This window comes from Amborella trichopoda, chromosome 11, assembly GCF_054954075.1.
Source record: "Amborella trichopoda isolate Santa Cruz 75 chromosome 11, AtrichopodaSantaCruz75HAP2 v2.0, whole genome shotgun sequence".
NCBI classification, from domain to species: domain Eukaryota; kingdom Viridiplantae; phylum Streptophyta; class Magnoliopsida; order Amborellales; family Amborellaceae; genus Amborella; species Amborella trichopoda.
In genome coordinates, this window is record NC_142346.1 from 38,663,098 (window position 1) to 38,689,220 (window position 26,123).

The window sequence follows — 26,123 nt, forward strand, 5'->3', positions numbered from 1 at the left end:
TGTCAAAGCAAATATGGTGATTTTGTTATCAAGGTAGAGCTTATTGCGTTTAGTGATAGCCAAATCAACATACCTATATTTTCTTCTAAAAGATTAAGAGTATTATTGTAAATAAAAAGGATCCTTTTAATAAATAAGAAAATGATATCTATAAAAAAGAATCAATAAAGACATAATAACCATCATTTTGAGGGTCACCCTTTTGGAGGTTATAAGAAGGGATATCCAAGATGGAGATTGGTATTTAATAGAGAAGGACATGGCTTCCGAAAGAGAGGCGGTATTCTCATGAGTTTTGGGCTAATAAGGCTTCCACTTCTAGAGAAAAAATCTCTCAGTTGCTCTTGAAGTTATCTTTCCAGTAGCAGTATTGCGGTGGAAAAGAAGGTATTGATCGATAGTATAGCTCGATTATGAGAGCAAGTTTAGAAGAAAAGATCGGTCATAGTTTTTTTACCTATGTTTAGAGATATGTATTATCTCTTATAATCTAAAACTGTAATCGTCATTGAGATAACGAATTTCTACTTGTCAAGGCCATGGTTGTATGGTATGTACTGAGGTGAAACTTTCTTGTTCTTAGACGTACTTATGGTGTTGACCACAAAAAAAGTGGTACAGAGAAGAAAACAAAAGAGCGGGTTTAATTGAGGAAACATGGCCTCGTTAACACATAGGTGTTGCTGGTTCAAAAAGTGCCCCTCGCAGCTGGATTACCATTCATTAAATAGAATAACCCACATACAAGATATGATCTAAAAAATCAGCGCCCACTAACAACTAATAACCCACTAAAACAAACTAACAACCCACTAAATCAGCTCAAACTAACCACAAAAGGTTCCTAACATGACTCCATACTTATCCATGCGAGCCTTATTCATAACAACAAAAAGATATTCTTAACTAACAAAAAGACATGTAACATGTTTAATTGAGAAAATCTCGCATCGTTAACACATAGGTGTTGCTGGTTCAAAAAGCGCCCCTCCCAACTGGATTACCATTTATTAAATACAATAACCCACGTACAAGATATGATTCAAAAAATCAGCTCCCACTAACAACTAACAACCCACTAAAACAAACTAAGAACCCACTAAACCAACTCAAACTAACAACACACTAAATCAACTCAAACTAACAATTCACTAAATCAATTCAAACTAACAATCCACAAAAGACTATTAACATGACTCCATACTTATCCATGCAAACCTTATTCATAATAACAAAAAAAGTGAGAGAAAATGAAGAGAATAATGAAGAAAAGGAAGGAGCTCAATAATGGGTTTGTTGTGCCGTGTTTTGCCAATCTTTCTAGTAAAAGAAAGTGAGGGAAGAAGGGGTTCTTGATGCCCTATTGTAGGCCTTATTTTTAAAGAGAGGAAGTGTTGAAAGGAGCCCACTTTTGGGTGTTCATGCTGACGTGATTTTGGGCACTGTTTAGAGTGAGAAAGGGCTATTGAAAATTATTGGTTTTAGCTCGATTTCGCCATGTAATATTCGTAAAATAATAAGTAAAGTCTTGCGCCATTCTCCTGTAGATGTAGGCCACATTTTGTAGCCGAATTATGTTAAATCCTTATGCTCTGTGAATTGCATGTTGCTGGATTTTTCATTCCATGTTATTGACTTGATACCATGTTATCTCCATTGTTTGTTCATGATATTTTTGATGCACAATAGTTGTAAATGTGACGCATCATTGCTGATTTTTCACTGCCAATTAACAACAATTGGTATCAGAGTACAAGGTGAGTACATGGCTAAGGCTTGCATTAAAGAAAAAATGAATGGTGAAGTTTGATGGACACATAGTTTGAGGTAGAGAAAGATGAAGACTAATTTTTTGTGAAAATTCCATAATGAAAACAAGTGAGAAAAAATCAATAAATTTATTTAATGAAGGTTGTCAAAGTAAATATGGTGATTTTGTTATCAAGGTAGAGATTATTGCATTTGGTGATAGCCAAATCACCATACCTATATTTTATTCTAAAAGATTAAGGGTATTATTTTAAGAAAAATGGACTTTTTTAGGAAACGAGAAAGTGATATCTATAAAAGAGAGTCAATAAATACATAATAACTATCATTTCAAGGGTCAACCCTTTGGGGCTTATAGGAAGGGATATCCAAGATGGAGATTGGTATCTAATAGAGAAAGATATGGCTTCCGAGATAGAGGCGGTATTCTCATCAGTTTTGGGTTAGTAAAGCTTCCACTTCTCGAGAAAAAATCTCTCGATTGCTCTCGAAGTTATCTTTCCAGTAGCAGTATTGCAGTGGAAAAGAAGGTATTGATCGATAGTGTAGCTCGATCAAGAGAGCGAATTTAGAAGGTAAGATCGGAAATAGTTTTTTTACCTATGTTTAGAGATATGTATTATCTCTTATAATCCAAAACTGTAATCTTCATTAAGATAGCGAATTTCTACTTGTCAGGTCATGGTTGTATGGTATGTATTGAGGTGAAACCTTCTTGTTCTTGAACGTACTTATGGTGCTGACAACAAAAAAAGTGGTACAGAGAAGAAAACAAAAGAGCAGGTTTAATTGAGGAAACATGGCCTCGTTAACACATAGATGTTGCTGGTTCAAAAAGTGCCCCTCGCAGCTGGATTACCATTCATTAAATAGAATAACCAAAGTACAAGATATGATCTAAAAAATCAATGCCCACAAATAACTAACAACCCACTAAATCAGCTCAAACTAACCACAAAAGGCTCCTAACATGACTCCATACTTATCCATGCGAGCCTTATTCATAACAACAAAAAGATATTCATAACTACAAAAAAACATGTAATATGTTTAATTGAGGAAACCTGGCATCGTTAATACATTGGTGTTGTTAGTTCAAAAAGTGCCCCTCCCAGCTGCATTACCATTCATTAAATATAATAACCTACATACAATATATGATCCAAAAAATCAGCTCCCACTAACAACTAACAACCCTAAAAAAAACTAACAACCCACTAAATCAATTCAAACTAACAACCCACAAAGTACTCTTAACATGACTCCGTACTTATCCATGCGAGCCTTATTCATAATAAAAAAAAGATATTCATAACAACAAAAAGACATGTAACATCCCCCCCTTAAGATTTGGTTTTGTCCTCAAGACCATATTATGGAAATTGTTTCGTTATAGCTTTGAGGTCCTCCTAGGTGGCTTCTGTAGATGACATTCCTTATCAATAGATAAGAATTTGTTCTTTCCTTTTGTGAATTCTTTGGTCAAGGATTGCTTGAGGTTATGGATGGAGTGTCTCATCGTCTTCACCCACTGATGGTAGCTCAGTTTGGACCAAGGTGTCGTCTCCCACCTTCTTCTTCAACAGCGACACGTGGAACACCGGATGGATGGGTGATTCTTCTGGCAAGTCTAATTTGTATGCAACAACTCATATCCTTTTCACAATTTGGTATGACCCATAGTACCTTAGAGATAACTTGACGTTTTTTCTGAAGGACAATGTTGCTTGCCTGTAAGGCTGAAGTTTGAGATAAACCCAATCCCCTTCTTCAAATTCTCTCTCCCGATGATGATAGTCATACACCTTCTTCATGCGGTTCTGTGCTTTCCTTGAGTGTGACCCTTAACTCCTTAATTTTTCGATCCCGGTATGTGATCGAGATCCTACTTTCACCAATAACTTTTGGTCAAAGTTGTTTCGCCTCAACAGTTCAAACTTCAATTATAGTTTCTCTTACTATCCCCAAACTTATGGGCAAAGCGAAGTAGTGAACCAAACAATGGAGATGTATTTGAGGTGCGTTACTAGCTCAAATCCCAAGGAGTGGGGAAGGTGGATTTCTTGGGCAAAGAATTGCTACAACACCAGTTGGCATTCAGCAATAAAGACCACGTTGTTTGAGGTGGCTTATGGTCGACCACAACCATCATTGTTGACATATGTTTCGAGCACTGCTAAGGTCGGTTGAAAGACAGTTGTTAGACATACGATCGTTCTAGGAATACCATGCAACTTGAATACTTAATTAAAGAAGATTTTGGCAACTATGGTGGCTGTGTACGGCTGAGATAGAGGAATGAAGTGAGCATACTTTGATAGTCGGTCCACCACTACAAGTACAACCGACTTGTCTTTTGAAACGGGCAACCCTTCTACAAAATCCATCGATATATCTTCCCATACTTGTGGAATAGGCAGAGGTTGGAGTAGCCTAGCAGGAGAGACTTGCTCTACCTTGTGGCGCCGACAGGTGTCATATCGGGTAAATAGAAGCTGGTTCTTATCTTTTGGAGGGTCTTATGATAACCCTCATGAGTGTTGTCGTAAAACTGATCAATGTTGTCGTCGATCAATGTAGAGTTGCTAGCAAGATAAAGTCTATCTTTAAAGAAGATAAACCCTTCCTTATATTGCATGTGTCCACTGCCTCATCCTCTTTAATACGTTGAATCAATACCTGTAGAACCGGATTTGCATTAGTTACCTCCTTCACTGCTGCTACCCAGTTGGTGACGGGTTGAGAGACAATGGCCAGTTTCCCCTCTGCTACTACGTCACATTCTTCATTTTCTTCCCTCCTGGATGACACTTTGGCTACAACATTCTCCTTCCCCTTTTTGTACTCCACAATGAAGTCATAACTTATCAATTTGTACAGCCACCTCTATTGTGGTGAGGATGTAATTTTTTGAGCCCACAAATATTGTAAACTTCTTTGGTTGGTCCTCACTACAAATTGCCTTCCCGATAAATATGAATGCCACTTTTGTACGGCCAACACAATGTCAACATCTCCTTCTCATAGGTAGACAATAGTAAGTTCCTCCCTTGTAAAGCTTGACTATAAAAGGCGATTGGTCGTTCCTGCATCAATACAGCTCCTACTCCCGATCCACTAGCATCACATTCACCTAATGGTTTAAAAAACGGATCGGGGACCCGGATCTGGTGCTTCAAAAATCCATCCAGATCTGTTAATCGATGATCCAGATCGAGAATCGACCGAATCGGTCGTATTAAGCCTTAAAAAAAATCCAAAAAAATTATTCAAATTCACTATAAATATTGTCTTTTAGGAATCCAATAAGAAATATGGGTACTACATTATTATTTCATTTTTTTTCATCAATTTACGAATATTGAGATGTTTTTTTCCCTGTTTAAACTTATGTTAACCATTAAATTTGCATTACATAAAAAAAAAATCATAGAATCATTATGGATAAAATATATAATCATATATGGACAACAATAAAGAATGGATTAAATTGATGAAAAATGGCCACTAAAATATCTAATTATTGTATTATCTTTTATTTTATTTTTGTTTTTATTTTTTGATGACATTATTTTCTTGGGAAAATATCCCTTTACCCCCTATTTTTAACTTTCATATCTCATGAGACTGAAGAATTGAAAATATTACTTATAAGCAAAAAGTCTCAATCTTTTCTATCTTAGAACCCCCTAAACCTCTTTGACCATAAATTTATGACCCAAATAGATACTAAAAAGACACCCTATCTAAACTTCATCTCTCTCTCTCTAACTCCATCCCTCTCTCACTTCACCACATCTCTCTCTCAAAACTCCATCTCTCTTTAAAACTTAAACTCCACCTCTCTTTCCAATTGAGGTTTAGAGAGAGAAATGAAGTTTTGAGAGAGAGGGAGATGGTGATGTGAGAGAGGGATAGAGTTTTAGAGAGTCATAAAAAAAAAAGAAAAAATTAAAGAGGAAGAAACTAATGTCATAAAAAAAATTAAAGAGGAAGAAACTAATGTCACAAAAAAAGGAAAAAAAGAGTTTTATTTTTATCTTTCAGAAAAAATAAAAGGAAAAAATAATATCATCAAAAAAATAAAAGAAAAAAGTAAAATAAAAGATAATGCAACAAGTATTTCTTGTCAAAACAAAATTTATCCTCTAAAAATAAAATAAAAAGAAGAAAATAAGGGAAAATATCGCCTTACTCCCTATTTTTAACCTCCATATCTCAAAAGACCCAAGAATTGAAAATATTACTTGTAAGCAAAAGGTCTCCATCTTTTCTATCTTACAATCCCTTAGACCCCTTTGGCCATAAATTTATGACCCTAACAAAAACACTAAAAAGACACCCTATCAAAAGGGAAAACATTCAAACTCAAACCTGGGACCTTTTGCTTAAATAGCAATTTGATAACCAAACCACCCAAACACCATAATGTGTTACTTTCCCTATAATAAAATAATATATTGATTTGAGGTCCAACATTGGCCATTGAATTGTATTTGTCCTACATTGAAGAGAGGTGGGAGAAAAAACGGTTATATAAACACTTCCAACAACGTCTCACGTGAATCATTGGTTGAGGTGAGAACCACATGTGGTGCACGCGAGGCATTCGAGATTTCTCCGCACGTGCGGAGTTTTGTGACATCGGCCATAACCTATTGAGCTGATCTGTGACGTCATATGGGCGGTCAATTTTGCTCTAAAACTGGGCAGTTCCCGGTTTTACACATAAATCGGCACGGGCTGATCGAGTACCGTGCTGACTCGGGCGAGTCCGTTGCAACTCGTCGATTTTTTAAACACTGCATTCAACAATAAACTTCTTGGAGAAATCTGAAAGAGCTAGAAAGGGGGCCTTAGTCATGGCTTCCTTCAAATTTTTGAATGCTTCCTCAGTTGTTAGGGTCCACTTGTACAACTCTTTTTTTAGCATGTGAGTGAGTGGCCCAGCTATTTTGTCGTATTTTTTAATGAACTTTCAGTAGTAGCCTGTTAAACCAAGAAAACCTCTCATAGCTTTGGGTTTTTTGGCATTGGCCAACTCAACATGGCAGACATCTTGTCAGGATCAACCGCCACTCCTGCAATAGAAATCACATGACCGAGGTTGTGAACCTCACCTTGGCCAAACTGACATTTCTCCTTCTTGACAAACAACTTGTTAGACCGCAAGGTAGACAATGCAATTTCTGCAATTTCTAAATGCTTGAAATGCTCTTCCCATGATGCACTATATATTAAGATATCATCAAAAAATACTAAGATGAATTTCCTCAAGTAATTTTGGAATACCTGATTCATTAAGGACTGGAAGGTTGATGGTGCATTGGTAAGTCCGAAAGGCATTACAAGGAATTCATAGTGGTCATGGTGAGTCTGAAATATTGTTTTCTCCCCGTCTTCTACACCACTCGAATCTGATGATATCCATAATGCGTACCAACTTTGAAAACACATGTGCTCTGTTCAACTCGTCATGTAACTCGTCAATTACTGGAATTGGGAATCGATTCTTGATAGTGACCTTGTTAAGGGCATGGTAATCTACGCACATACACCACGACCCATCATGCTTCTTAACTAGTATTACAGGCGAGGAATAAGCGTTGTTGCTGGGGCGGATTACCCCCAAAGTAAGCATTTCGGCCACCAACTTCTCAATCTCCACCTTTTGGTAATATGGATGGCGGCAAGCCTGGGTACAGACCGGCTTGCTTCCCTCCTTCAATGAAATCCTATGATCATGTGATTGTGGAGGTGGTAGTCCTTTGGGTTCCTCCAACACGTCCTGGAATTCTTCCAAAATATGTTGCAATTGGGTAGGTTGATTTTCGCCATTAGCCGTAGGAAGTGGAGTCCCAATCGAATATAAGTGGAGCAACATCCTCTTCTTATTTTTCCTTGCTTCACGAATGAACTCGTGATCTCCAATTACCTTATCATGAATGAGGTGACTCCCTTAAGAGTTACTTCTTTTTCAACCACCTTGAAGGTCATCAATAACCTTGCAAAGTCCCACATAATGGGGCCAAGTATTCTTACCATTGGGCACTCAAGACAACTTTATAGCCTTCTAACGTAAGTAAATAAAAATCTACGTTAACTGAGACACCTTGTAAAATTAACTTAATGTCTGAGTACTCACCGGGGCTAGGATGTTTCTCCCTAGATGCCACCATCACCTCAAAACAACTACTACTGGTTGGTTGCAGACCCACCTTTTTTGCAAGCATTTCACTCATAAAATTATGAGTGCTTCCCAAATCTATCAAAACCATGACTATAATATGGCCTAAGCTGCTTTCACACCCATGGTTTTGGGAGCTCATATCTCGTAGATTGCATGCAGAGAGATCTCGGGAAGCTCACGAAACTCTTATGAAACATTATCCTCATTTATCGTAGTGAACTTCCTTTTCATAGCAGGCCTCGATCAAGAACAACTTCATACAACGATGTCTAGGTACCAACTTCTCATTATAGTTAAAGCACAAGCCCTTAGCTCGCCTCTCTTGCATCTCCGCAAGTGACAATCGCTGAATCGAAAGTACATCGTCATTGTTGGTTGTTTCCTTGCTAGTTATAGGAGTATTCTTCATGTCGGTCAGTGCGCCAGCTCGCTATTGAGAGAAGTTGCGGGCTTCATAAAGGCGGGCTACCCAAAAGCACCCGAGAGGGTCGTAGGACGCCCTACCAAAACGTCCGCTTAGATATTATCCTTCAACCCATTGATGAAGCAGCTAACCTGGCGATCGGGAGGGAGATACCCCACCTTAGTTAAAAGCTTCTCAAATTGGGTTTGGTAGTCTCGAACGTTCCCAACTTGTTGTAACTTAGTCAACTCTCCAAAGAAGTCTTGGAGTTGAGTGGATCCATACTTGGTATGCAACCCATCACAAAACTTTTGCTAAGACATCTCGCCTACTTCTTGTTTGAAGATTTGGTACCACAACTGGGCGTCACCCTCTAGATGGAAGGATGCAAGAGCCACACTCTCTTCTTCCGATGTTTGATAGAACTGGAAAAATTGTTTCACCCTGTAAGTCTAGCTCGTCGTATCCTCGTTGGCATTAAAGCGGGGGAAAGTCGAGCTTAACAAGCTTTGGGACAAAGGACTACTGCATTCAGTGTAGATGGTTTCCATTGGTGTGCCTAGATCGTCCACCATGGTTCAGGAGTGGAGCTCTGATACCACAATGGTATGTACTGAGGTGAACCTTTTTGTCTTTGGACGTACCTATGATGTTTACCACAAAAGAAGTTGTACAAAGAATAAAACAAAATAGCAGGTTTAATTGAGGAAACCTGGCCTCGTTAACACATAGGTGTTGCTGGTTCAAAAAGTGCCCCTCTCAGTTGAATTACCATTCATTAAATAGAATAACCCACCTACAGGATATGATAAAAAAAATTAGCTCTCACTAACAACTAACAACCCACTAAAAGAAACGCAGCTCAAACTAACAACCCACAAAAGACTCCTAACATGACTCCATACTTATATTTGCAAGCCTTATTCATAACAACAAAAAGATAACAATAAAAAGATATTTATAACAAAAAAAAGATAACAACAAAAAAACACATAACATTGTAGCTGTATGGGGTGAACTACGTAAATCGTATATTGTTGTGATGTACTTTTTATGTTTGTTTTATTTCTTACACTTAATTTATAAATGTATTCAACTAATTTGCATTTCGCTAATTGTGCACATGATCTTGGGTGGGATCTCAGTATTTGAGATTCCATTAGCCAAGCTCAAACTTCAAAAGAATGTTTCTTGAATTTTGTGACTCACCCAAGCAATCAAATTTCACATCAGATGGTTGTAAGTAATTGTAACTACCTTGTATCAAAAGCAAATGATCTTACTGTATACAGTCCTTTTTTTTATTTACAAAACCTTTTTGAGTGAAATTTAGGATGTCTCATTGTCTTATTTGAGCGCATCTAAAAAATAAAAATTATTTATTGTAAAAATAAATAACTAAAATGCCCCAAAAATAATGATATTTTGGTAAGTTTTTATCATAGGATTTTTTTTATTTTATTTTATTTTTTTTAATTTTATCATGTGTGGCCCTGTCAGATGTATGAATACCCCAAATTTCATTATAAAATGATTTACAGAAAAAATACTAAAAAGAAAACATTATGAGCTATCATATCAAGATCAAACGCTCAAGAGCCAACTTATAATATTGTGACTTCCCGGAACGTTCAAGGATATTCTGATAAGTTTTTATCATGAGAAATATTTTTTTATTAATTTTATCATGTGCACCCCTATTATATGTATGCATGCCCCCACATTTTAATGTAAAATAATTTATAAAATAAATACATTGTGACTCATCGGAACAATATCATGCTAAGAGCCAACTCGTTCCAATGTGACTCAAGCCAGAGGTCGTTTAGTGTAGATCTAGGTTGCTGTCCCTTTGGGTCTTTTCTCTATAGGGTGCAGTTTGTATAGAACCGTGGGTCTATACAATCAAATTAAAGCGCACCGTTAAATAGTATCGGGAAATGTGATTTCAATAGAGGAAATCTTTGTGATAGCTTTAAAATATATTTTTATTTTTAGTTATAAATTTAAAGTTTTAAAAATAATATAGATCGAGCATATCTATGAAAACTTGAAAATCTTAAAAATTTACAATAAAAAAAAATGTTATAAGATACACTATTTCATTTTTCTCATTTCCATTTATCTTAATGTCAAGATGATCAATTTGGGTCTGATTGTTTAGAGCCCGAGCCCGGTTCTACATAAACTTTATCCTTTTATATATGTCACGTTCCATTTCATACTACTGACAGCCACGTGAGAAGAGACGCGCTATTTATTTGAGTAACTAGGGTTGTGATGAGATCATCCAAGTGGCGGCTCTTAAAACCCTAGTTGGAGATGAGACTTACAGTCTTTTTGTGAAGCTTTTGGTCCTGAACATCTTTAAGGTAAATAAATGGTTCCTCATATTTCATATTCCTTTTTTTATGCTGCATTTTGTCTCAGTGAACATTGTTCCTAATCTAGATATTAGAGCCTTTATTTCTGAAATTTAATGGATATATTTCATCAATAAAAAATAATAATGGAGATCTTTATGTTTTATGGGTTATTGAAACTGTTCAAAAGCTTAGGAGCATTTTTCTAATAGATAACAGTCGAAATTTGGTTATGCCAGTGTGTATTTCAATGGAGCAGTTTCTTTTGTTGACTGCTTGAGTAAGTTGATTGCTTTCTCTTTAATTTTTCTACTGATCATCTACTGTTTATTTGCGTTTTTTTTTTTCTTTGTTCATTTATTGTTATGCAATTCTGCAAAATGGATTTGCTTGATCGAAATCTGAGGCCCCATGTAGTGGTTTTTGCTGTATATGTGCGGAATTTGGATTCTTTCTATTATTCGTTTTTTCTTGTTGATGTAATTTGCCGCTCATTTTTTGAAATGTGAAAACTTCAGAAATTTATCACGGATCCTATTCTGTATGGGGCGAATCATGTATTTAGATGAAAAGCTCTCAAATGCATGCATTTGAGACTTTAAGTTTATGGGAAGAAAATTCATGAATATGAAAACATAAAGAGAATGGATTATAAAGATTTTTGTACTTTGAGTTGATGGAAACTATTCAGCAAATAAAGGGTTTTAGGAATATCTTGAAGACATTCTTTCTAAAGCCTCATTTTGTTAGATGCAAGAAGAGTTTTGAGACTTATGCCATAGAGTTGTTTGGAAAAGCTGTTCGTGTTTCTTTGCATTAATAGGACAATGTCTGAATGTTGCTATTTTTTAATAAGGAGAAAATGAAAATCACTTTCCATTGTTACCTTAAATTCATCCTGCATTCCCCTCTTATATGTTCCCCAAGAAACCAAGACTGATTTGACGCCTCATGGGGGGTGAAACAGGCAACTTACTAGGAAACCGAATACCAAAAGTCATGTCTTTCTCAATGGCGTTATACTATTTTTTTTTTCTTCCTTTTTTTTACATTCTTATGATTTTGTATGAGATGTCAAAACTCTCGAAGTTATATTAGCTTGGCATAATTTTAAGAAGGAACTTAAACCTTGATACAATACTTTATAAATTCTGACATGGATATTAAAAGTTGTGAAAGTGGGATAGCACATAGTGTTCTTTTAGTGAAGGATGGGGTTTCTATGAGTCAGCCGACTCATATTGTACATATGCAAGGCCCCCCATTAAACAATCTTAAAAATGAATTTTTAATCTAAAATTTTAGGGATTCACGATCTAGGTTAAGATGATCATGAACATGAAAAATAAAATTTTCCATATTTGAAATGTGATTTTTTTCGGAAAAAAATATCTTCACTATATGAGCCCTTTGAGTTTTTTACAACATCCATCTTAAAGATGGACATTGGTAAGTCCGTGGGCTCTTGCACTCATTGACTCATGAACGACTTTTCCTTCAATGAATATTTTACTTTTTCTTTGATGGTTATTTGGGCTTTCCATTGCGGTGAGTTTTCACCGCTGCATTGAACAACTCACTGTGGTGACTTTCCACCACAGTTGACAAGGGTCTCACCGCGATAAAGATTCAACTAACCAACAATTGTGAAGTGTTAAATACCCCTGTCTTGGTACAATTCCAAGGTTCAAATGGGTCCCAGTGAGTATGCCCCCAGGATACAGCCATACTGGAAATAATATTCTTGAGTCTCTAAGTTGCATGCTCAAGAGACTCATACAATACCACAACAAAAATACTGATATTTCTTTCCTATTATTAAAATACTATTAAACAACTATTGGAAACAAAATTTCAATATCAACAAATGATTCTCTCACTGCAAATATCATTCAATTGTAACTGCACTTGATAGACATCAATTGGGCATGAAATGCAGGAATAAAATTTATTGTATCAATCAATAAATGATACAAGACAAGATCCAGATAAACTTATTTCGATCAATGGATGATACAAGGAATGATTCTAAAAAAAACTGGCACAAAAATAAACATATAAGAAAATATCTTGAAATATCCTTCTATCATGGTTATAGTCTAGAGTTTTGTAGTGTGAGAAGGATATTATGAAGATACTCTTCTGTATGTCGATTTTTGTGCTGAAAAAAAAAAAAATACACACAAAAATAAGCATATAAGGGAGTATCTTGATAATATCCTTCTATCATGGTTATAGTCCAGAGTTGTATAGTGTGAGAAGGATATTATGAAGATACTCTCCTGTATGTCAATTTTTGTGCTGAAAAAAAATACTCGCACAAAAATAAACATATAAGAGAGTATCTTGATAATATCCTTCTATCATGGTTATTGTCCGGAGTTGTATAGTGTGCGAAGGATATTATGAAGATACTCTCATGTATGTCTTTTTTGTGCTAGATTTTTTCAGGATTATTTCTTATCTCATCCATTGATTGATACACGTTTATCTGTATCTTTTATCGTATCATCTATTGATCAGTGCAAGTAAATTATTCCCACATTTTGTACCCAATCGATGTTTCTCAGGGCAATTACGAATTGGATAATATTTGTAGTGAGAGAGATATTTGTTGACATTGAAATTTTGTTACCATCATCATCATTTTACCCTTTTTCCAATTAATTACATGAATCTTGGTTCTCTATTTTGCTCTATTAAAGGCCATATCCTTAGTGAGGCTATAAGTCCCAATAGCTTTTCAGACTACTTCCAACCACGTCTTTTTGGGCTTATCCCTTGCCCTTTTCAGTCCTTTCACTTGAACTAACTCGCACGTCCTAATAGGTGTTGTACTTGGTCGGCGCCACGCATTGCCAGCCCACCTAAGTCTACTCCCTCTCATTTTACTCCCTATTGGTGCCATGCCTAAATTTTCTCGAATGGATTCATTTCAAATTCTATACCTCCTTATCTTGCCACTCATCCATCTCAACATTCTCATCTCCGCTACTCTCATTCTATGGGTATATTGTTTTTTTTCCTCCCAACATTTCGCCCCTTAGAGCAAAGCTGGTCTCACTGCTGTCTTATAGAACTTGCCCTTCAACCTCATTGGTATGGGGCGATCAAATAAAATTCCAGTGGCACATCTCTATTTCGCCCACCCAATTTTAATTCTGTCTGTGGCATCTTCTTAAATCTCTCCATTTTCTTGGATTATCGACCCAAGATATCCAAAGTGAGGTCTTTTTTGTACGTCTTGGTTGCCAATCTTGACTACTTTCTCGTTTCTACTATTATTACTAAACTTGCACTCCCTATATTCTGCCTTTGTGTGACTAATTTTAAAACCTTTGGATTCTAGAGCATCTCTCTAAAGTTCTAACTTTGTGCTGATGCCATTTCGGGTCTCATCAATTAAAACCAGTGTTTTAAAATGCGGGATGCGGCCTTGATGCGGTGGGGGGCTGATGCTGTAATGCGGCTCGATACAACCTGGATGCGGGTGCATCGCGATGATGCGGTCAATAAATGTAAAAAAATTCGAAAAAATAAAAAAAAATAAGTTAATGCATAGAAAAAAATATGAAGATGATATCTGTGATAATAGGTATTTTAGTTTAATGATTAACTTCAAAACTATTAGCTGTCGGAGATTCTGTATCCAGTTATCCACCCATATAAGTATTCTACAGAGCAAGCATATCACACAATTTCTATCTTTGGGATTTTTTAGTTTAGCATATTTTCAAGCCGGATCCTTATTACTAGAAGATTGGGAAGAAGACATTGCCCCAAAAATATGTATAATAATAATATTGTACAAGAAGGAAAAAAAAAAGTATCGACTCTATGAAGCACTGCTCGATTTCTTCACCACCTCTAAAACCCCCGATTTCTTATCACAAATTCACCCTAACATCTCGAAATCAACAATCAAAGGCATCCAATGAACATCCAAGTACCAAACAACTGCGAAATCGAAGATTTCAATGAAAAAAAAATTTCCACCTAAATTTTTTTTTACCTCGATTAGATATAAAAAAAGCTACAAAAGTGGCTGAAAATCTTCGTTTAGGGCCCCTAATACCCCCTCAAATAGTTTCCCTAACATTTGGATGGTCAAAAAGACCATTTTACCCCTCCCCGAGGGGCAAAATAGAAATTTTTTTGGCGGACACTATAGCAGTGGGATGCGGTGCGATGTGACTTATGCAGGATGTGGCTACGATGCGGCTTGATGCAGCGCATATGCGGTCGCATCTGCCAAAAGCGCATATGCGCCTGTTTCTGATGCGAATGCGAGCGCATCCGCATTTTAAAACACTGATCAAAACTATGTCATCTGTGAACAACATGCACCACAATACCTCATCATGTAGGTGCCTATTTAAGTTGTCCATAACTAAGACAAGAAGGCACGGGCTCAATGCTGACCCTTGATGCAGACCTATTGTCAGTGAAAGCTCACTTGTCTCTCCACTAGTAGTTTGTATTGTACATATCTCTCGTCAAGTTGATGTAGTGTTTAGAGACGCCTTTTTTTCCAACACCTGCCAAATCAAATATCGAAATACTCTATTATAAGCTTTCTCTAGATCAATAAAGACCATGTGGAGGTCTTTTCCCTTCGTCCTAAACTTCTCAATCAGTTGCCTAAGTAGGAAAATAGCTTCAGTTGTTTACCTTCCTGGCATAAAACCAAATTGGTTTTTAGATAGACTCGTTTCATGTCTTAGTCGTTGCTTAATCTCTCTCTCAGAGCTTCATAGTATGTCTCATAAGCTTGATCCCTCGATAGTTTGCATAATTCTATATGTCTCATTTGTTTTTGTAAATAGGTACCACAATACTTTTCCTCCATTCGTATGTCATTTTCTTTGTTCTCAACACCTTGTTGAACAACTTCGTCAGCTAGTCAAAGCCAATTTCCCCCATACACATCCAAACCTATCGGGATACCATCTGGTCCTAAAGTATTTCCTATTCAAAGCTTCTTTCACTTCTGACATCCTAATCCTACGAATGTATCTATGACCTCCACCGTCTCTTGTACCAACAACCCCTTCTACCACTATACTCCAATTGTGTTCGTCATTTAATAATTTTTGAAAATAGACTATCCACCTTTCATTGACCTTGTCATCCTTCACCAAGACCCCTTGATCCTCACTCTTAATGTATTTAATATGCTTTAGACCATACACTTGTTTCTCTCTTATTTTTGCTAATTTGAAGATATCTTTTTCACCTTCTCTGGTTCCCAGTTTATTATATAGATTATTATATGGCTTGAGTTTCACTTTACTTACTGCCAAGTTTTATAACATGATCATTTTTCGTTAATGGCCTTCTGAACCTCGTCATTTCACCACCAATCGATGTTTAATGGTATTTGACTAATTGGAATGATGTAGTAGTATTTTGGCTGTGGTTTTGTACGAGTCTCTCGAGCGTGCAACTTAGAGACTGAGGAATATGATTTCCAATCTGGGGGTGTACTCGTTAAGACTTATTTGCATCCCAGAGTTTTGTCGAGACGGGGGCCTGTTAACACTTTGAAATTGTTGGTTAGTCGAAACTTCACCATGATGAGACCCTAGTACACCATAGTGAGGCTCGTTCACCGTGGTGTAAAGCCTAAATAACCGACATTCTTTGTGTGCTATGCATATTACACAGTCATAAGTTATTTGTTTGATTGTGTTGGTGGTTTGAAGTTCTGTTCCTAGATCACCTCTGCAAAATAAAATATAGTAGAGAGGATGCAGCTTTCTTTATATCTTGTTTTCTTATCCTTCATCTTATTTTGTCATCCTCTATTTTGAGTAATTCTTGTTAGAGAATTTCCATACGAGTTCCACAAGTTGGAACCATCAACCGCTAATCACACTCTACTTAGCATTTTTTATTGTATGACATAGTTGGATACTATAATTGCAACTTTGTGCGTGCTTTTATTTTAGTTTTTGAAACCCATGCCATGTGTTTTATGTATCCCACATTTCTTGTGAAAATTTCAATAAAAAGAACCCATCTAATTATCTAAACCATCTTTTGAATGTCCTTTTCACATGGCTGCTATACATGGGACATGTTTTGTGTTAAATTTGATTTACACAGTGTTTCATAGGCTCTTCAGTTTGCCTTATGTGTCACGCGACACTTACACTGGTATGATTTAAATGCAAAATATATAATACTTCCTTAGTGAGTGGAATAGTCATAAACTAATGCACAATACTATCATGCACTCAAAAAACTTCTCATATAAAGCATCTTTTACAGAATGATGAACATCTTGTGGACAGCATGTCTAATGCAGTGAGTCTTCATATCCACACGAGATTTCTGACTGGATACTGTCTCAACCTTTTCTTTTGCCTTAAGCTGGATTTTAAGATTTCCCTTTGAACAGGCCACCTGATTAAAATATGTATTAGAAGAGTATCTTCAAAAAAAAAAAAAATTAAAGCATTAGAAAAGCTTTTGTTTTGACAAGCACTTCTACGGAAATATGCACCGGGTGGTCTAAACCATATCAAATGATTTGGTATTTGGATAGTATGTAGTCTCTATGTGTGTGTGTGTGTGTGTGTGTGTGTGTGCGTGCGCGCGCGCGCGCGCTTCTAAGGAATATGCACCAGCTCGTCTAAACCGTTTGGTATTTGGATGGTATGTAATCTCTATCTCCTCTCTCTCTCTATGTCTGTCTATCTATCTATATCTCTCTCTGTTAAATGTGTATGTGTGTGTGCATGCATCCATGTGTGTGCGTGCATGTGTGTGTGTAAGGTCTTGTGGCAACAAAGCAGAATAGAGAAAATGTTATTCTGGAGCAATGGATGTCCTCATTGCATCTTTGATGGTTTATCTTTATTAGGAAGTAGATGAAAAGGTTTAAGGTGGGGGGATGAATTGATGATCTTGTTCTTGTTCAGCTAGCAGATTATGCTTAAGGGCAGAATTGAGGTCGACTTGTATTAGAAAAAAGATATGGGGTCATTGACCAATTGATATTTGTTCAATTGAAAAAAAATGTTTGTAGTTTGTCTTAATATTCTTGGTTTGATTGGGAAAAGAATCATTCTCAAAGGGCAGACATCTTGCTTTTTTTTAACATCCATAGGGTTCTTCTGAAAGGCTGCTTAGGGATTTTTATAAGTGATGTCTCCTTCTCGTATCTTATGCAGGGTTTCCTTTTCTTAGGTTTTGCATATCTCTCTCTAACGAAAAATTTCATTAATAAAATAGAATACAAATAATCAATAACAAATAGCAGAGGTTAAGAGATGTCAAGACAACATCTTTGGATCCCAACAAATACAAAAAGCAGAGGTTAAGAGATGTCCGATCGGGAAAAGAATCATCCATAGTTAAAAACAAATTATGGAAGCCAACTCTCCAATCCACGCCCTCGTGGTCCCTATAAATGCTCGTTAATGTAATCACATAAAAGGAAAAGTAGAATGAGGAGAGGGATCTTCTGGAGCCTTCTGTGACTTTGCTAGATCTATCAAATGTTTGCAAAGTGGAGATATCTTTTGACAGTTCCACTGGTAGCATTTGATCTACTCCTCATCATTCCATGTACGGATGAAACATTATGAAATTCTAGTTTTGAAAGGAACAGAGGAAACTGCCTCAGATATTTGTTTGCCATGCTGATTGAATTCCTTTGGTGGATTTACTTGTTTATTCGATGTTTTATTGATAACTTTTACCAGAATGATGACTATCTGGTGGACAGCATGTCTAGTTCAGTGAGTCTCCCACATCCACACGAGATTTCTGACTGGATATGGTTCTAACTTTCATATTGTCTTGCAGCTGAATCTTTCTGGATCTTTCATTAGAAGTGCTTTTAATTGAGCACTTCTAAGAAATATGCACCAGGTGGTCAAATGGTCTAGTATTTGGATACTATAAGAACTATATATAATTTTTGAGTCTTGATACAACAATAAGCAGGACAAAGAAAGTGTTCTCCTGGAGTAATGAATGTCCTTATTGCATCTTTAATGGTTTATCTTGAATAGGAAGGAGATGAATAAGGTTTAGAAAAAAAATGAACTGAGGATCCTGCTCTTGTTCAGCCAACAGAGTATGCTTAATGGATAGAATTGAGATCATTGATCTATATTAATGAAAAGATTTGGGGTCAGTTACCAATTGATATTTGCAAAAAATGTGTGTGGTTTATCCTAATATGCTTGGTCTTCTTGGATAGTTTGTTTCTGTGAGGGCACACATCTTGCTTTTTTTTTCTACATCCATAGGATTCTTAAGCGAAATTGCATAGGGTTTTTTCATGAGTGGTGTTTCTTGGCATATCTTATGCATGATTCCTGTTTCTTAGGCTTGGAATCTCTCTCTCTCTCTCTCCCCCTCTCTCCCTCCCCCTCTCTCCCTCTCTCTCTCTCTCTCTCTCTCTCTCTCTAGGGGCTTATACCATAGCATCAGTCACGTTGTAAATTTGGGGTCTATTGGACCCATAAATTTGCACGCATGTAGATCTCATCTGGGTATTACAAAAAACATAAAAATGAATTCTCACAAAGAGGGGGATAATGAGCCTGCCATTTTCAGTCAATGCAGACTGTCCATTTGGTGGATGGTGGTTCTAGGCCTTCAAGAACTTAAAATCTTTTTTTTTTTTGAAATTTTTATTTTCTAAATTAAAGATGTTTTGCAAAATGTCAACCCAAATGATTCCTTGTCTTATACGATTATGTAGGTATGTATGTATGTATATGGGAGTGATTTTATGGAACGGTTTTATAGTAATACAATGAAACACACCTTCGAAAATTATGTTAAGGCCATTTCTTTGACTACCTTTTTTAAATCTACACTTCATTCAAAATAAGAAAAGTGATTCTTTTAACCCACTAAACATAGGCTGTCCATTTGATGGGAATGAGAGATAATTATATTTAGGCCTTTAGAAGGAATTTTTTAAACATTTTGTAGATGGCCTTTGCATCATTAGAACGACAATTTTAAAAAGAAAAAATTGATTTTGTGTTCTTGAAGGTCGAGATCTTAGCGTCCACATAATGGATGGTTTGGATTCATTATTGGAGAGGGCCTCATTTTAACCTTCTCTGTGGTGCAAACTTGACTTTTTCTTGTTGGGATTGATTCTTAGGATGAAGAGTGCGCATGTGCAAAATTTGGAGTCCTTACAAATGCCATGAACATGGTTTTTCTATAGAGCATTTTCATGTATTATAATGAAAAGGTGACATGGAATCACTGCTGTTATATATATATATATATATATATATATATATATATATGGAAAATGGTTTCATGTGTGCTGGACTGCATGACTACATATGCGGTTCAAAAAGTGTAAAGCATCCATCTTAAAGATGGATGCAAGTAGGTGTTCCATCAAAAAACAATGGAAACTAATGGTCCAAATGTTTTCTTACTAAAATTATTATTTGAATTTTTAAAATTTACTTATTTTCTCATATTCATGATCTCCATGTCAAAGATTACATGTCCTTAAAAATTAAGTCAAAAAATCCATCCAAAAAATAGATTTATTAATTGGCCTGCATTTCTACATATGTGGGCTTGGCCGCATAGAAACCGCATATATATATATATATATATATATATATATATATATATATATATATATATATATATATATATATATATATATATATATATATATATATATATATATATATATATATGAGAGTGGATTCTGTACGCTCACTAGTTGACCGCTACAGTAAACGCCAATGGCCCAGATTGAATTTGGGCCGATCTGATGGTCACGACCTCTTTTCGTGTTTGAATTGTAATTTTTTTCAATAAATTTAAATCACTTGAAATTTTAGGTGTTTATTCTTCTCATCAAGGCGCACCTAATAAAAATATAAAAAAAATAATCCGTAAAAACAAAATTGACCAAAATACCCCCGAAACTTTACAGGGGTATTTTGGTCAATTTTTTCATGTAAAATGTTTTTTGTTTTTTGAAGATTCATCTGTTTTTTATGTACACTCGCTCTAAATTTCAGATCAATCCGATTTGTAGAAAAAAAATTAAAATTCAAACACTACTGGACATTCGGGATCGTCAGATCGACCTAGATTCAATCTAGGCCGTTGGCTTTTATTGTAGCAGTACGCCCTTGGGCTGACAGGATCTTTTCTCTATATATATATAGAAAACTCTTAAAAAGGCCTATAGGCGAACTTGAATAATGTTTCGCCTCGCTACGAACGTGCTATGTCTGTGGTGGTTTTGCTTTAAAAACCGCTACGGATCTACAGGAGCTGTGGCGGTTGCCCATGTTTTTTTGCATGAAGAAATACCACAATGAGCTTACTATGTCCGTTGTGGTCGTTTAATCCACATCGTCCAAAAAAATCGGACGGTGCCGAGCCTATGGACAAAAATACTATTCATTTCGCCCATAGGCATTGCGCAGTGGCTTCTATATATATATATATGTATGTATGTATGTATGTATGTATGTATGTGTGTTTGTTTGTTGCATTAGCATCACCTTTTCAATTATGTCTGACATCCAAATCCATCTTAGAGATTTTAAAATTTCATGGGTTAGTAATTACTACAATCACGATAATTAATCTGAAAAATAAATAAATTTTGAATTATAGAAATAACGTATTTTGAATTTTTTTTTGTGCCCTCCATTTTAATTCTTTGCCGATCATCTGATCTGCATTATTTTTGAAGCTGCTGAAATTGCTTGGATCTGAAGCGGAATGTATTTGTAGTGATTTGAGATGTATTTCCCTTCTTAAATCCATGGAAAACCAAAGTGGACTCATGTGTTGGGTGATGCATGATAAACTCTCTTAACACACACACACAGAGTGAAACATATATATGCATATTCTCTCTTTATTATGGTTTTTAAGTCCAATTTGTACTATTCAGGCTTTTGGTATCATCTTTTATTGCTGTCCTCAGTCATATGTGATGTGCTCTTAGTTACCCAATCAAGGATTGTGCTGTGCTGTAAGAGATTGTCTTATCCCCAAGGAGGGTAATTAATGATTAGTTTCATAAGGAAAACTCGTTTCCTGAAATACTTCTGTACCATCTCGAGATTTGTTGAACCTGTCACATATTTCGAGGTAATCTGAACTTGGAGACATTCTTAACATTTAAGTTGTTATGTAGACATCCATGCCTCTTGTCTTTCCATCGGAGCAGTGTTTCTGTCATATTCCAGGCTGCTGGCCTGGGGATGGTGCCCATACTTTCCAACATGGGGAGTGTGTCATGGGTACAACAAAATAGACAGATCAGTTCAAACTGTGTCATGTCAGTGACAAACGATGCATCTTGCCACTTTCAGTCCTTCGCATTTAAAGTATGCCTCCTTAAAAAAGAAATTATCATAAAAGGCATTATTTTGATGAAGTTGGTAATTAAGATGCATAGTGGCATATACGGCCCTGGGTTGGGAAGTTTTTGTATACTGTATTCTCTTACAAGGTCAACAGTTTCAAAAAAAGATGTATTGTGGCATATTGAATTTTGTGTTGGAGCACTAAATGTCTCTACACTTGTAGACACCAAACCTCTTGTGGTGTCTATGTGGCTCTGCCTAGGAGGAAAAAAGGAAACATCATCTTTTGGAAGATGAAGAGAAGCTTTTGTGTGTATGTGTGTCCATGGATAGTGAATTAGTGATGCATTGGTAAAAGGTGAAAGGGTAGGCTTGTCAGCTTCTAATTCCCACAGGTATAGGACTGTTTTTACTTGGATTTTTCCAATGGACTGTTGTGATGGTTGAATGTTTTGGGAAATGTCAGGGTGCTTTCTATTGCTGACGGGTTTTTCATTCATAAGGGCTGTGTTAGAGTTACCTGAGTGCAATGACAGATGATGACCTTCATTGAGGTAATTATCAGTGCGTACATGAGATGCTACAATCACCATTAAACATTTTACCCTACGATTTTTTTATTCTTCCATCGGACATTGTTCCATTTCCTTATAAGATTATGGTGGTTTCCACTATCATATGCCATTTGGAACACTCATCTAATGTGTCCTTTTACTTAGTTGATGTAAAAATTAGCAAAGAGCTTCTCAATCAAGGGGTGGGATCATCTGTATCATATTCTGTGCCTGTGTACGATGTTACTTAACTGGAAACATTTACCGTGAAACCTACCCGACCTGTTCTTATGTGGACAAGTTTACCAAAACTTATTGGCATGCAATCACTCAAAGTGACCATATATTTACAGCCATTTGTATGAACTGTGAATATCTTTGTTGTGTTATTGTTTCTAACTAAATAATTTCTTGGTTGGTCTCGTCTTTTGTTTGCTGCTACCATGTTTTGCTCTATCTGACTTTTACACCTAGATTCCGATCTGCATGTCCAGCAGTCACAATAATCATGAAAATATTGGAACTTGGTTTTATGGTATGATATCATCAATTTGTATTAGTTCATTACACTTTTTCACGATTTGGGCTTGGGCTTGATTGGTTAAGGTGTTGACATTGCAACACCACACCGCCAGTTTGAATCCCACTGCTGAACTCCTGCAAAAAATGCGTATTCACTTTCCAACATGAAGGCTATTGGACTTTAGTCTGCTTGGTCATGGCCATCATGCTCTTTTTGTATGCTTTCTCTTTCTCTCTCTCTCATTCTCTTTCTCTGGCATACATTGTCCTTGCTCTCTATCTTACCGACATTTTATTGATTTATCCATAGGAGATAAAAGGGTGGGTCTGTCAGTTTAAGGATTAATTTTAGCTTCAAATAAAAAAACAAACTACCTTTGAATCATCATCCGCCATTTTCTTCCTTCTCTAGAAATCCTGGCTAGACCGAAGCGGCCCAAGCCGATGACACCTTCCTCCAAGCCCCCTGACCCTGCACCTGACGAGCTCGCAAAGAGGCGCGAGTTCAACAGGCTTAGGCAGCGCAAGTACCGAGCTCACATGAGTCCAGAAGAGAGGGAGCGCACTAAAGAGCTACAGCGCCGATATCGACAGCAGCTCCCTGTGCGCATGTGCAAAGCCATGCGCATGCCCATCACACCTGAGAGCATCGCCTATGCCGCCAAGATGGTGCGTGAACGCCAACGCATACTCCGCCTCCACAGAGTGAGTGGCCCCAAGAAAAACCCCAAGTCTCATGTGCACAACGAGACTGGCCATGTGCTCAGTGATGGAGCCACAGGTGAGCCAAGTAGGCTTAAGAGACCTCCCACTTGTATGGAAGATGTGGCTCGTGAGTTCATTGCGTTTGCCTCTTTCTCTCTCTACCAGATGCCCCTCTTGACGTGTAGGCAGTGCAGGGATGCGGTTGAGAAGGCAAAGGGGGAGCAAGGGGCTCAGAATGTGGTGCATAGTTGTACTTATGGGCTAGTGACCACACCACCTTGTAATGGTGCAAAAGGGAGCACCACATGTAATGGTATTGGTGCGCAAATGCGGAGCACTGCATGTGGTACTACAGTAAAAATGGTGGGCAGTGTATCCAATGGCAGTTGTGTACAAATGGTGATTGGTACATGTGATGATATTGGTGTACAAACTAGTTCTGCTGGGTGTAATGGTAATGGAGTACAAAAGGGGGGCAGTGTATGCAATGGCAATTGTATACACATGGGGGGTAGCACGTGTAATGGCAATGGTGTACAGATAAGTGGCGGTGTATCGGACGGCAATGCTGCATGCAATGGCAGTGGTGTACCAATGGGAGCAAGTGCATGCAATGGCAATGGTGTACAAATGGCAGCCGATGCGTTGAATGACAGTGGTGTACAAATGGGGGGAGGTGCCTACAATGACAAATGAGGTACAAACAGGTCGATTGGGCGGCGGCCAAGAATCGGATTCTGCAATTTTATGCTCAAGGGGTGGAGATAGAGAGAAGGTTATGTGATTTAAGAGGGCTAAAAGATGGATTGCTAAAGAGAAGCAAGATCTTGCAAAGTAAAGGGTTGGCTAATGGATCTGGCTGTTAACTCTTAATTTTCCTTTTTGTTTCGAGAGTTGGAGAGTGGCTGATAAGTCCCTATTTTCCTCATCCGTTCAGAGGTTGGAAGCAGGGACTACTAGCTCCCTGTAATTTCTGAGCTTGGGGGTTCTAGGTAATGATTTTTTGGTTTGAGAAATGGAAGATCCATGGTTTTTTGTATGGTTTGTAAATTTGGGTCTGGTTTATTTTTTAATTATGATTCTCTCGTGTGAATATTTGAGCTTTTTTGTGTATATGGTTCTGTGGTTTCTAATCTAGATGCAGCAATTCAATAGTGTTGAGATCTGTTTGTGAAGAGATACATGATAGTGGTTGGTAAAGGGCCAGGCCAAGGCCAGGCTAACCCTGACCTTAGCAAGTCCCCTGCCTGCCCCTGCCCGTTGACTGGGTGGAGCGGAACCAGGCCTAAATGAAAAAAGTTTAGGGGCCAGCCCTTTTGTGGTCCAGCACTCTCATGGACTAGGCCCTAGGTTTCCAGGGCCGGGCCTCGCAGTGTACTGCCCACATTGCATGGTAGCTCGGGCTGCTAAGCTGAGTTGTCTTGGATTGGCCTCAGTTGTTTCCGAGCTATATATAAGAAGGGAAAAAATGGCAAAATTAGTAAGAATAAAACAAAAAAATAAAAAAAAATATGCAAATTAGAAACATTATATGAAAAAGTGGAATATGAATTAATTGACATTATTGGCTAGGAAAAAATGGCAATTAAAAAAAAAAAGGGAATTTTAAAAATGGTGTGGTTTGTATAGCGTCGGGACTTTAGACAATCAAAGTAAAGCACACCTTCAAATGGTATCGTCAAATGTGGTTTTAATACTAGAAATTTTTGTGATGGTTTTAAATATATTTTCATCTTTAATTATAAAATTTAAAGCTTCAAAAGTAGTGTGGATCCAGTAGATTTATGAAAACTTGAAAATCTTGAAAATTGACGGTCAAAAAATGCGTTACAAGATGTATTGTTTTCAAAACTTGAAATCTTTTTTTTTTTTTTTTTCATTCTATGCATCTTAATGTAATGATCAATTTGAGGATATTTGAGCATTAAAACTTCTAGTGAAAATTTTGAGGCGGGCTCTAATTTGATTGTTTAGAGCCTCGACTCTATATAAACTTTTTCTTTTAAAATATATTAAAAACATAAATCGCACAAAATATTGCAAGCCATTTATAGTATTTGATTTAGTGAAAAAAAAGATTGTTCAGAAAGAGACCATTTATCTTTGGAAAATTGTTTCATGCGGGTTGGACTACATATGCCCATATGCGGTCCAGAAAGTGTAAAGTTGTTTCATGCGGGTTGGACTACATATGCCCATATGCGGTCCAGAAAGTGTAAAGCACTCATCTTAAGATGAATGCTAAGTAGGTGTTCCATCTAAAAACAATGGAAACTAATG

The 26,123-nt window shown here is 36.9% G+C and overlaps 1 protein-coding gene across 6 annotated transcripts; it reads left to right on the forward strand.

Annotated features, from left to right (window-relative positions):
• Window positions 1-10,592: 10,592 nt before the first annotated feature.
• Window positions 10,593-25,004, forward strand: LOC18436854 (uncharacterized). Of its 6 annotated transcripts, none has more exons than XM_088851609.1 (3): window positions 10,593-10,735; window positions 10,966-11,006; window positions 23,449-25,004. In XM_088851609.1, the coding sequence occupies exon 3, from the start codon at window positions 23,583-23,585 to the stop codon at window positions 24,537-24,539; it is 957 nt and encodes a 318-aa protein (XP_088707735.1). In that variant the 5' UTR covers window positions 10,593-10,735; window positions 10,966-11,006; window positions 23,449-23,582; the 3' UTR covers window positions 24,540-25,004. The 6 variants fall into 6 exon arrangements, with proteins under 6 accessions (XP_088707735.1, XP_020524514.1, XP_088707734.1 ...); XM_020668855.2 differs by having other exon boundaries at window positions 23,551-25,004; XM_088851608.1 differs by lacking the exon at window positions 10,966-11,006 and adding an exon at window positions 23,223-23,354.
• The last annotated feature ends 1,119 nt before the right edge of the window (window positions 25,005-26,123 follow it).

Coding starts and splice junctions, on each gene's coding strand:
- LOC18436854 (XM_088851609.1), top strand. CDS start 23,583: ATGACACCTTCCTCCAAGCCCCCTGACCCTGCACCTGACGAGCTCGCA.